This window comes from Ceratina calcarata, unplaced genomic scaffold (assembly GCF_001652005.2).
Source record: "Ceratina calcarata isolate Rehan_Ccalc_2016 unplaced genomic scaffold, ASM165200v1 scaffold303, whole genome shotgun sequence".
NCBI classification, from domain to species: Eukaryota; Metazoa; Arthropoda; class Insecta; order Hymenoptera; family Apidae; genus Ceratina; species Ceratina calcarata.
This window is the reverse complement of record NW_017152797.1, coordinates 117816-131135: the sequence shown is the minus strand read 5'-3', so window position 1 is coordinate 131135 and position 13320 is coordinate 117816. Positions and strand designations below refer to the sequence as shown.

At 36.7% G+C, this 13320-nt stretch overlaps 2 protein-coding genes across 8 annotated transcripts in view; one reads left to right on the top strand and one right to left on the bottom strand.

The window, feature by feature from the left end:
• The window catches only part of LOC108624222 (putative low affinity copper uptake protein 2), a 44264-nt gene that overhangs the window by 22835 nt on the left and 8109 nt on the right, over positions 1–13320 (top strand). Inside the window, exons 1-2 of one of the 3 annotated variants that reach the window (XM_026812963.1) lie at positions 10067–10303; positions 10414–10520. The exons of 1 other annotated variant lie outside the window; for it this stretch is intronic. The gene's annotated coding sequence lies outside the window, so the exon portion shown is untranslated. Of the gene's footprint in view, positions 1–10066; positions 10521–13320 lie in introns of those variants that run through there. One more of the 3 variants, XM_026812962.1, reaches the window with a different exon arrangement.
• The window catches only part of LOC108624225 (endoplasmic reticulum aminopeptidase 1), a 33097-nt gene that overhangs the window by 14574 nt on the left and 5203 nt on the right, over positions 1–13320 (bottom strand). For 2 of the 5 annotated variants that reach the window (XM_018023370.2, XM_018023372.2), the window contains exons 2-4: positions 12433–13301; positions 1427–1576; positions 437–522 (exon numbers count right to left, since the gene is read on the bottom strand). In XM_018023370.2, the coding sequence (XP_017878859.1) occupies positions 437–522; positions 1427–1576; positions 12433–12565 (369 nt within the window). In that variant the 5' untranslated portion in view covers positions 12566–13301. Of the gene's footprint in view, positions 1–436; positions 523–1426; positions 1577–2686; positions 4698–12432; positions 13302–13320 lie in introns of those variants that run through there. The other 3 variants (XM_018023371.2, XM_018023373.2, XM_018023374.2) reach the window with 3 other exon arrangements.

Genomic DNA, 13320 nt, shown 5'->3' with positions numbered 1-13320 from the left:
AATATGTATTTAAGACGTAAGATCAAAAATGAATTATGTATTATTGTTTATAAATTATTTTAATTATTAAATTGTTTTAGTATTCATTTCCTCAGTTGACCTCAGAAATGTACGTTGTACAAAAATCTGCGGTCTGGCTGTAACTGAAGAGATGAAAAAGACCGATGAAAAAGAGATTGTCTAAAAATATGAAAGACAACGTCGCATTATGTGATCATTATCCGGCGTTACACAGTACATTTTAACGATATAGGCTGGCATGCATTATTCATCGTGGCCCGTTTCAGATTTTCTACGAGTAGATAGACATACTCTTGATTATTCGCGGATTATATGTCTATGTGCGATATGTGTTAGGATGTACTACATGTTTTGCTCCAGTTCGACGTTTACGATCGTGTATAAGCCAGCAAAGCAAACATAAGTATAACCATACCTCCCCATTAGTTGCGAGAGGCTCGCTGCTTTTTTCATCGTCCTCGATTTCCAGGTTGGCTGGCTTCTCTCCAGCGCAAGGGCAGTCTATTAAAAACCGAATACGTGAAACCGATAATACGCGGGTGACACAAGAATATAGTTGCGCTTTCGTTCTTTTTTAAATACAGTAGAACGTCAGTTATCCGAAATAATTGGGAGACAGGCGCGCTGTGGTGTGGTGCATGTCATAGAAATCAAATAGAAATAAGTCTCGTAATATGTACGTCTTTAACGCAAAGAGTAAATGCATAATTAAACATTAAGTTGTCGTTTCTCAATATCGCGATGAAATACGCGGCAGATGACGAAAATGTTACCATCGGAAGAACATACCTTGGCCAATTAAGAATGTTAGTAATAAGTAAAAACACTATTGAGACTTCATTATCTGACTTTAATTATTATTACAAACATACGTGAAAATGTTTATCAGCTCGTTTAAAAGTTATCGCAATTTCAGTTTAACATCTATTCTTATGAAGACTAACTAAAGACGTCAACGAAAAAAGAATGACAGCTTCTTGAAAAATTGTTCTAGCTATTATTAAATATCTTAAAAAGAAACATATGCCAAAAAAAATAGTATAGATTGTCAGTTTCTTACAGTTTCATTCACAGTATTTCAAAACGCATCCATATTATAATTAAAAAAATCAGGGAAGATATACAAATAATTTTTCTATAAATGCATAACGTGTGTAGTTTTTTCATAAGACATGGTATCTAATATTTCCATTAAAATTGTAGTAAATAGTGTCTTGAGAAATATCAGTCATGCAATTATGTATTAGTACAACAATAAAACAATTGTCACCATAACGTCCTTAAGCACTGTTATATGCACTTACTTTTAATAGTTTATATAAGTTTATTCATTATTTATAATTTCAATCTTCTAAATGCATCAAATCCGTGATCTAAAAGCTATGGATTATAATAAGATGTTTACCATTTTGTGGTCCCGCGAAGGCAATGATGAGTGATATGGCGAAAAGGATCGCAAAGACGACGGTGGCTACGCAGAGAGCTCTCTTTTGTGAACACACAATTCCGCTGTGCTCGTAAATACTACGTTTGTGCAGTCCCGTGTTGCTGTCTCCTGGAACAAAGGGTCCCCTGAATAATGATCACGCGTGCCCCAACATCTGTACGCTTTGATAGAAAATGATATAAAAAAAAAATAATCAGAATCACGTGTACAAAAATTGAATATTGTATTTCTGTATCTCTTATCACCCGTTATAATTCTTCGCTGTTAAAAAATATTTCCTATTATTAACTTTTCATACATTTTTCACGATGTGAATTGATGAAGGAACATTGTACGATGAAGAGATTCAAGAAGTTTTTCGAAAAAATGTGAAAAGTAGGTAGGACTTGTAACGAGATAACAAAGTTGCCAAACACGAAATGCTTCTATCCAGCGACACGAGAAACAAGTTTGTCCTCGGTTACACACTTGACCCAGATTTTTGACTGCCCAGCACGGTGCACAGTGACGTTAATGCAGTTACTTCACAACATGTAAAATGCTTGCGTACATTTTTACCCAATTGCGCAGCTCTGGCTTGACCTTGAATTTATCTCAATTAAATTCGAGGTAAAGCGTTCACGTCGCGAGGAACGTTCAGCTTCAACAGATGTTTGTACAATGCGCACAGTATGATGATACCAGTTAAACACGGAAGCGAAGTGTGAGAAGCAAACAAATTAATATATCGAGGATTAGGGAAGGCAATTATTAGAAAAATTCTTTGCCGAGGTGTAACATATTCTATGGTTGCGAACTGAAAAGGAGTTGTTCGTGCACTCGCAGGTATCGTTCTATTCGTTAATGAGTTTGCTCGTACGAGTACACGAAACAAAGGCAGACGCACGCGAGAGTAGGCGGATTGCGTAGTTTAATTTGAAAGATCAGAAGCTCGTCTCTTATTGATCGTACGCACGTGCTTCTCGTATAGTCTATTCGTAGCCCGGAGGGTCGTAAGTGGGCCATCTGGTCGAACGATTCCAAATGGAAAGGAGGCGAAGCGCGCACGGAGAAAAGAGAGGGAAAGAAACCGACCGGGAAACTTAGATGAATTGGCGAATGAAAAGGGAGAGCGAGTAACTGGAAGTGGAACGTCGCGACTTTAAGGGTAGATGTAACGACAAGGCGGGATAAAAGGGAATCGTGAAAGTTGGCCAGCGCCTCTGGCGCGTGTCTCACCTGTCAGAAAAGCGACGTCGTCCACATCCTGCTCGCTCATCGTGAACCGATTCGGCGGCGGTCTCCGACGAACGATTTCTTTTACCTGACCGTCGTTCGTAGCATATAAGACTTTGATCAAGGGCTCTCTCTGTTCCGCCAGAATTCAGGCGGTTGTACTCGCGGCCTCCTGCTCCCCCCGTTTACCGTTAGCACAAACGTAGCCGAATAACAACTACCCTCGTCGACGGACCGGGTCTCGTCGCGAGTGTCAAGGTCAGGGAATCACTCAGGAATAAGGGTTTCGGTTCACCACTTTACTTAGGCCTCGACCTCTTTTCTATCCTCGTCCTCGTTCCGTTTTCCTCGCACGCAGTTCGACGTTCAAACGGCAGGAGCGAGCTTGCTCGAGTCGCGGCTCCGGATACACCGAGCACGGCCACGGGCACGGTTGCAAAACGCGAGGATCACGAACACAGGTGGGAGCACGAGTGGAGCGGGCACGGGCGCGAACACCAGCAGGAGCCGGAGTACGAGCGCGAGCAACGAGGTCCCGAGGACCCGCGACGACAGCGTGACGATCCACCGGGTTTACGATGTCACCGAACTGCTCGACAACGTCGGCGAGTCTATAACGCGCGACGTGCCTTGACATTTCATTGGCATTAAACCGTAGGGATTGTAGCGACTGCGGAGTTAGTTAGGCAGAAATGGCGACTTTCCAAACTCCGTTGGTGGCGGATTCGCGATCACAGGGGGTGAATTTCCAGCTCTCGCCACGCCGCGCCTCGTTTCGCCCACCCTCGCACGGCGGGGGTGGCCGCCTTCACCGTGGCGCCATCCGTGACCCACCCTTAAAGCGATTCCTACCCGGTTTCATCGTTTGGTTTCCACGCTTGGGCTGGTAACAACATTTTCTACTACCTACGAGGACTGCAAAGGGTTTCAAGTTCAAGGACGTTCGCATAACAATTCATGTCGTTCAATTTCTTTCTAAACTTACAATAAATATTAATTTAAGTGTCTTTTATATGTCCTCGAAAACTGAATACTCGTTACGGTATTAAAAGTCGAGATATTCAATCCCAAAGTTGAATCGTATAGTCCCAATCCCAATTCAATCCCAAAGTTGAATCGTATATGGGATTTTTATACAAATCTTGTTTAAAAAAGGCATATTGATGAATGTTAATGATCATGTGAACGTGAATTCGTTTTAAGTTGAACAACTGCTCCTCACGAACGCCCTTAAATTCCATGATCCATCGTTAAAGCCATTCGTGTCTGGTTTCATTGTTTCGTTTTCACACTTGATTTGGTAACAACATTCTCTACTATCTGTAAAGACTGCACAAGGTTCCAAGTTCAAGAATTATGGCGTAGCAATTGCAGTTAAAACAAGCTACCTAAATATCTTTTCTATATCGTTGTCTGCTATTCACATGACAGATAATTTTATCATAATCATCCTTGAAGACTGTTTTTCGTTACGAAATACATAATTTGAGAATCGTGTGATTTTATCATTAAATGTCATATAATATAGATGATTGGAAAAATTGGTAGCCGATTTGAAATAAAACACGAACGTGAAAATATTATATTATCGTTAAAATTGAATTCATTAGGGTTTTGTCTATGTAAAATCTTACTATCGTTTTGATTACATAAACTTTGATCTTTAGAGCAAGATGAACTTTAACTGTAGATCCAGAAAGTGATTAACTTAACAATCTAACCGTAGACATATAATTATACTTAGCAGTCTGACCATAAACTGCTTGTATCACTTTCCCATTCTTACGTGCGGCGGACATTATGAAAGTAGTTCAGTGGTAAAGCTAAGAACTCTTTCGTACTACTGAAATATAAATAATGCAAATGAAAATTTGAATGTTTTTATTTTTGACTTATACCACTTTCATAGTAACACATCCTAATAGAATTCTTGTAGATAGCAAAATGATTAATAAAATCATTGTACGAGCATTTGAGTTACGTTATACTGTAGAAACAATGTTTTCAAGCATTATTCATTTTACAATAAATTTTCTAATAATGGAAAATAGTCTTATTACAATTATAAATTATAAATAGTATTATTTAAAAAAATGTTGAAGTTATGCAGATGGTTTGCCTTAGCGAAGACCCTGTATACTTGGGATTTTTATACAAATCTTGTTTAAAAAAGGCATATTGATGAATGTTAATGATCATGTGAACGTGAATTCGTTTTAAGTTGAACAACTGCTCCTCACGAACGCCCTTAAATTCCATGATCCATCGTTAAAGCCATTCGTGTCTGGTTTCATTGTTTCGTTTTCACACTTGATTTGGTAACAACATTCTCTACTATCTGTAAAGACTGCACAAGGTTCCAAGTTCAAGAATTATGGCGTAGCAATTGCAGTTAAAACAAGCTACCTAAATATCTTTTCTATATCGTTGTCTGCTATTCACATGACAGATAATTTTATCATAATCATCCTTGAAGACTGTTTTTCGTTACGAAATACATAATTTGAGAATCGTGTGATTTTATCATTAAATGTCATATAATATAGATGATTGGAAAAATTGGTAGCCGATTTGAAATAAAACACGAACGTGAAAATATTATATTATCGTTAAAATTGAATTCATTAGGGTTTTGTCTATGTAAAATCTTACTATCGTTTTGATTACATAAACTTTGATCTTTAGAGCAAGATGAACTTTAACTGTAGATCCAGAAAGTGATTAACTTAACAATCTAACCGTAGACATATAATTATACTTAGCAGTCTGACCATAAACTGCTTGTATCACTTTCCCATTCTTACGTGCGGCGGACATTATGAAAGTAGTTCAGTGGTAAAGCTAAGAACTCTTTCGTACTACTGAAATATAAATAATGCAAATGAAAATTTGAATGTTTTTATTTTTGACTTATACCACTTTCATAGTAACACATCCTAATAGAATTCTTGTAGATAGCAAAATGATTAATAAAATCATTGTACGAGCATTTGAGTTACGTTATACTGTAGAAACAATGTTTTCAAGCATTATTCATTTTACAATAAATTTTCTAATAATGGAAAATAGTCTTATTACAATTATAAATTATAAATAGTATTATTTAAAAAAATGTTGAAGTTATGCAGATGGTTTGCCTTAGCGAAGACCCTGTATACAGGCTGAATCAGTTAGAAATAACAATTAAAACTAACCACTAATAATTGTATTATAAAGTCTGACAAAAACTCATTTAAATTGATTAAAATACAAGAATAATTCATTTAATGTTCTCTATCGAATTAATATGCATGCTTGGTAAAGTCATTAAATAACAAGATATTATACGTGATACTCCTTCTTGACGTGTATCAAATATAATTCTTGTATAAATTTCTGATAGTCACTGGTTTTATTATAGAATCTGAGGCACAAAATATCTACTCAAAGTTAAAACAAAAAAATTAATTCATTTACTGTACTCCATTATACATATAGTCAAAATCTATACAAGTTTCGATAAAATCGTTAAACAACAAGTCATTGTACATGCTACTTGTGATTGATTCACCCTGTATATAAACAAATGAAATGTACAAAATCATTTACATTTATATCTAACGATTTATTGAAATTCAATGTTACTAAGAGCAATAATGGAAGGGTATGTTTATTTTGTATGATGGAATGAAAATTAAGGAAGAGCATGATGGTTCTTGTGACAGAGAATCAGCTTTCATTCTATATAGTTTACTCTCGAGACAATTGCTTTGGTAAGTCATTGAGCGGTATCAAGTATTGGCACTTTAACATTCGATACGGGGAGGGGGGAGGGTGAGTGTATTGGTACGTGATATGTTCAAGAACTCTCGTTATGCATACGATGTAGAGTCAGGCAGAGTCGTACAACCATCATACATATTCAATACATTTTTTAATACTGTCTTCAACTCTAAATCGTACAAAACTACTTCATTTCATTCACGATGTTAATGTGTCAATTCTATTTTATCCCCCTGATATTATTATTATACCATTAATTTAATGTTTTTAAATACAGATAAAATTGGAAAACAATTTTGCATATTAATAGAAATATATTGATGAATATATTATATTGATATATTTCCATGTATGAATAAATTTCCATTTGACTGCTTTACTACAAAGATATCTTCGAATGTAACGAAGTTCTCCTAGAACGATGATAAGCTCTTTGTTGAAGTGAAGAATTGACCAGCTACCGATTAATTATGCATGCAACTGATCAAGAGTTAAAGATTTTATGAAGATAATCAGGCGTGTCGTTGATTCAAATTATTTTCGATGCACAATCGACCGGCGATTATCTGAAGAAGCTGGAGGACTGGTAATAATAGACCAGTTATTCGATATCCAAACAAAGCTTTCAGATAAAGGGGAATGTAAATTGAGATACTAAATGTAGAAAGCTTTAACGGAACTTAAAAGCTGCAGAGATAAAAGTAGATGGTTATGGAAAAATAACGATTAACAATTATCATTGATAGAAAATGTTTCGAAAGATCTAGAAACTATGTGAACACTCAAAATAAAAATTAGGAGCAATACTTTTAATTTGTTGTTTAATTTAATCTAGCTTCTTGATAATAAGTGTTTCGTTCTATATTTATTCTTTTTTTGCTACTATTACTATGGGACAGAGGTAGTATCACTTTTTTATATGGAAATTGGTACTAATAAAGGAATGGAAAACTGCTAAATAAAGAATTGTGTGAAAATCTATCTATCTATCGCTTACATCGCCACTCTGTTACGTAATCGATCTTTAAATGATTCAAACAATTGCAGTTCACTAATCTCCCTCCGCTGTAGGATGAAGGCTGACGTTACCAAGAGACGAGTGTGAAATCGATATACTCGAAAAGAATTGGAACAGATCGATGCGAATAAAGAGAAAGCCAAGTTCTTATGTTCCCTTTTTATTATCTTTTATTCCCGTTTTGTACAGAAAAGAGTGATGTTATGATCATAAACGGTTGAGAAATGATAAAATGCTGGTTTTGATGACTTTTGGCCTAAAATTTCAATAAAATGAGAAAATTAAAAAGTCGAACATTCTTGTCTTGACAGATTTTTATGAAACTTTCTATATTCATATAAGATCCTTAGATCTACAAAAAACATGCTTTAAATTCTTATTTGAGAGTTAAATAAAAAATTAAAAAATAGTCCCCCTTATTTGGTTCTTCGTAAATCTGATTTATAACAATTTTAAAGAGTACTTCGTTTTACACCACATATTAAACCAATCTCCCTCATATCTAAAGAAAATTAATTCGTTCCGACATTAAAAAAGTTATTCACTCTTGAAATGTGTATGAATATTTATGGACTGCACTGTATGTCTACATTACTAATCAGTGCCACTACTTTGTAACTAGCTCTAATTATATGTTATTGCAATTGCAAAAATTGTTTCAATAAAAGGACAGTCTGTCCAACGTAAGCCAAACGAAATTGTATTGTAGTCTACTTTTTGTTTTCATTCTTCAGTATTTATGCCGAATTGCCATTGTATCAATTAACCAGGACCTACTGTATCTGTCTAGAGGGCCAGAATAAAATCGTATCCTCATATGAGCGATTATTGAACAGCCGAGGAGCTCTTTTAGAAGTTCACAGTTCGCGGGATGAATGAGTGTACTCGAAATGTTTAGATCGGCAAAGTTCAATATCCTTCGCGGACGAAATCTCCGTTGAATGCTGACAATAGCATTCAAACTGGGGTAAGAGTGGACGTTTCCGTTTCTGGTCTCATTTCTAGCCCACCGAACGTTTCGGGTTACGTATGATTCTTTTATATACATAGAATAGATGACTATTCTGAATATTTCAGAGAGATGCCTTTTCCCAGCTCCAAGGAACTGGTGTATGAATAAGAAACAAAGCCGTATGCCGAGTGAAAAAAATAAGGACGCCGGATGAATAGGAAGATAAAAAGAAGTAAGAACGTTTGTAGATTCGCGCTGAAATTGTTTTAATTAAAGCCTTGCTTGAGTGAATCTAGGTCAATTTTATGCTTCTTCTAAAGATGTCAGCTTTTGTACAATTAATATCCAAATTTGCGTTTATTCATTATTCTCTAATTTTATGAAACCTTTCAATACAATCTCTAAACAATATATATATATATATAAGAAAGATATATTTTTATCATTTACAATATTATTCCATTTAAATTTAACTGACATTTTTCATAAAATTATTTTTAACGCGAGTTTTGCACTTCATTTATTATGAAATAAATTGGTAACCGCGTTGGTTTCGAGAATAGCTGTCTGTTTCTGTTTCAAGTTGCCCTACATTCGTCAGAGAGGGATTTATCCAGACTCGGGGATGTTTTAACCGGTTTTTAAACAAGTTCGTAATTAAAAAGCCAGAACGCAATTTTTGCGCTTTCAACTTTTTCCTTTTTTCTAACGGCGTTTGTTACCGAACGTACGATTCTCGTGTCGCGCCTGAATATTTTACTGGAGGCTCGCGTGTAACACTCGAGGACAAATATATTTCCGAGCGCCGGGTACGAAACCCGTCAATGTTAGAATAATTTATGACGGAGGCTGGATACACTTTCTAAGACGGAAACAAACTTCCATACGTAAGTACGTACGTACGTACGTACGTACGTTGAAACGGTACGGGTCACAAGTTCAAAAGTTCAGACATTTATAAGTGTTCCGTTTTCATCGATATTGATCAGATTCGAAAATAGTAGCTCGCCAGTACACACAAACTTGAGCGTTTTAATAAGATTTTCATGGCTACACTATTTCATTAGAAAAGTTACTCTTAACGTACGTAATCATGTTTATTGGCCGTCGACATACACACTTACGTACAGGGTGTCCCAGAAAAAGTATTAGAACCGAAAAGGGGTGATTTTAGAGGCGTTTCTGAACAACAATTTCCTTTGTAACGTGCAAGGTGAACCATGGTTTCTTAATTATTAACGAAAAACACTAATTAATGGGAGTACGCGTAGGGTCCGCGTCCAGCGACGGGCAGTTTAGCTCGGATTGTCACGCTCGGCCGTGGCTAGGCGCGGGCCCTACACGTGCTCTTATTGGTCAGTATTTTTCGTTAATAATTTAAAATCCATACCTCACTTTGCATTTTGGCAAAGAAAATTGTTGTTCAGAAACGCTTACAGAATAGTCTTTCTTCGGCTCTGACATTTTTTCTGGGACACCCTGTATAGTCAGACGATATACATATGAGATCCGCTGAGCCCCACGCGGATTAAAACGTTTTTAGAATTGGAATATGTAATATAAATAATGAGTTTTGAATAAGTAAGTGATAATTTCTTTATAATCGCAAATAGTTACGATTTCCAAGGATGAAAAATTAATTTTTCATTCTTCAGTATTTATGCCGAATTGCCATTGTATCAATTAACCAGGACCTACTGTATCTGTCTAGAGGGCCAGAATAAAATCGTATCCTCATATGAGCGATTATTGAACAGCCGAGGAGCTCTTTTAGAAGTTCACAGTTCGCGGGATGAATGAGTGTACTCGAAATGTTTAGATCGGCAAAGTTCAATATCCTTCGCGGACGAAATCTCCGTTGAATGCTGACAATAGCATTCAAACTGGGGTAAGAGTGGACGTTTCCGTTTCTGGTCTCATTTCTAGCCCACCGAACGTTTCGGGTTACGTATGATTCTTTTATATACATAGAATAGATGACTATTCTGAATATTTCAGAGAGATGCCTTTTCCCAGCTCCAAGGAACTGGTGTATGAATAAGAAACAAAGCCGTATGCCGAGTGAAAAAAATAAGGACGCCGGATGAATAGGAAGATAAAAAGAAGTAAGAACGTTTGTAGATTCGCGCTGAAATTGTTTTAATTAAAGCCTTGCTTGAGTGAATCTAGGTCAATTTTATGCTTCTTCTAAAGATGTCAGCTTTTGTACAATTAATATCCAAATTTGCGTTTATTCATTATTCTCTAATTTTATGAAACCTTTCAATACAATCTCTAAACAATATATATATATATATAAGAAAGATATATTTTTATCATTTACAATATTATTCCATTTAAATTTAACTGACATTTTTCATAAAATTATTTTTAACGCGAGTTTTGCACTTCATTTATTATGAAATAAATTGGTAACCGCGTTGGTTTCGAGAATAGCTGTCTGTTTCTGTTTCAAGTTGCCCTACATTCGTCAGAGAGGGATTTATCCAGACTCGGGGATGTTTTAACCGGTTTTTAAACAAGTTCGTAATTAAAAAGCCAGAACGCAATTTTTGCGCTTTCAACTTTTTCCTTTTTTCTAACGGCGTTTGTTACCGAACGTACGATTCTCGTGTCGCGCCTGAATATTTTACTGGAGGCTCGCGTGTAACACTCGAGGACAAATATATTTCCGAGCGCCGGGTACGAAACCCGTCAATGTTAGAATAATTTATGACGGAGGCTGGATACACTTTCTAAGACGGAAACAAACTTCCATACGTAAGTACGTACGTACGTACGTACGTACGTTGAAACGGTACGGGTCACAAGTTCAAAAGTTCAGACATTTATAAGTGTTCCGTTTTCATCGATATTGATCAGATTCGAAAATAGTAGCTCGCCAGTACACACAAACTTGAGCGTTTTAATAAGATTTTCATGGCTACACTATTTCATTAGAAAAGTTACTCTTAACGTACGTAATCATGTTTATTGGCCGTCGACATACACACTTACGTACAGGGTGTCCCAGAAAAAGTATTAGAACCGAAAAGGGGTGATTTTAGAGGCGTTTCTGAACAACAATTTCCTTTGTAACGTGCAAGGTGAACCATGGTTTCTTAATTATTAACGAAAAACACTAATTAATGGGAGTACGCGTAGGGTCCGCGTCCAGCGACGGGCAGTTTAGCTCGGATTGTCACGCTCGGCCGTGGCTAGGCGCGGGCCCTACACGTGCTCTTATTGGTCAGTATTTTTCGTTAATAATTTAAAATCCATACCTCACTTTGCATTTTGGCAAAGAAAATTGTTGTTCAGAAACGCTTACAGAATAGTCTTTCTTCGGCTCTGACATTTTTTCTGGGACACCCTGTATAGTCAGACGATATACATATGAGATCCGCTGAGCCCCACGCGGATTAAAACGTTTTTAGAATTGGAATATGTAATATAAATAATGAGTTTTGAATAAGTAAGTGATAATTTCTTTATAATCTCAAATAGTTACGATTTCCGAGGATGAAAAATTAATTTTAAGTCTGACAAAAAGATTGCTGAGATAAATGTACTATTAAATTATTTTACTTAATAGTGTTCTACCGATGCTGTGCTCTCTACCTATGTTTTTCTTCGTAAATCCAGTCTATGGCAATTTTCTTTCATTTTTGTCATAGATTATGTAATAAACTAATTTGTCAGACATGTAAGAGAAAATTAATTCGTTAAGTCGAACTGTGAAATGCATATGAATATTTATGGACCTCACTGGACATCACCCAGTTTGAAAGGATTAATTAATATCGTTTTACCTAAACGGAACATATAAAAAAGTAGGCTATGTTGATTTAGTAAGGAATTCATTATGCTTGTCAAATATCTGTGAACACTGTCAAGTATGTTCTCCTCTGGCAGGGTTAATGAAATTTTTCAAGCTGTTGTGCGAACACACACAGTGCACGTTGGAACGACTCGAGGTCGTTAAAGAGAGCGGTAAACACGGTTGTTGGGCGAGAGTAGAAGTGGATTTTCGCTCACCTGAATTTATCGGCACCTCGGTGGTGGTGTTGGCGGTCCCGTTTTGCCCGGGACTTCGGGAACTCGAGGTTCTACCTAGGGGCTCCATCCGGATCGCCTCGCTGCTCTCTCGCGTCGAGGTTCCCCCTGGCATTTTTCCCTTTTCACCCTTCCGCCTTTTTTATCCGGTAACGCTCGAAACGCGTGCAGCTCCGAGCGGAAGGTATACACGCTTCCTTGACTCCCTATTCGCCGTGACTCGATGCGAATTACATTCTTCGACGTTGATGCTTCCGAAGGACGATGCTCGTTCGTTGTCCCTTTCGTCCCTTTCATTCGCGGCGCAAGCTCTCATGCGACTCGCAGCTCTCATTCGTTCGACCGAACGACATTCTCGTCGCACCTTGCGATTATAATAACGCGAGATATCTCTATACGTATTTTAATACGGCTCGATACTTTCTTTCTGATGTCTCACTTGTTTGCGTTACAACGCAGACGGATATCACGAACAGGTGAACAATTCTACGTTTATACGTTGGTCCCCATCGTTAGCGATTGACGTTATTTGGAATAATTATTATTCATGCACGCAGCTGTTACAAACTAGTACCTTGTAGATATAAATTGGTGCTTTAAAAAATGTTACACTAATTACTTTCTTATAAAGTTCGCTAACTGCATCTACAGTGTAAAAAAGTTCCGCTACATTTATGAAATTTTAATCACGTTTCACGTAGACATAACAATTGGCTGTTACGTTTGCAAATCAGATGCTATCAAGCCATTATTACTGTCTATTTCTGCGATCAACTGCATGTGTAAATAATCAGTCTCTTCTTAACGAGTCGAGGAATATTTCCTTTTCCTTGATCGACCTTTAGATAGATCTGAAACAAAATATTATAT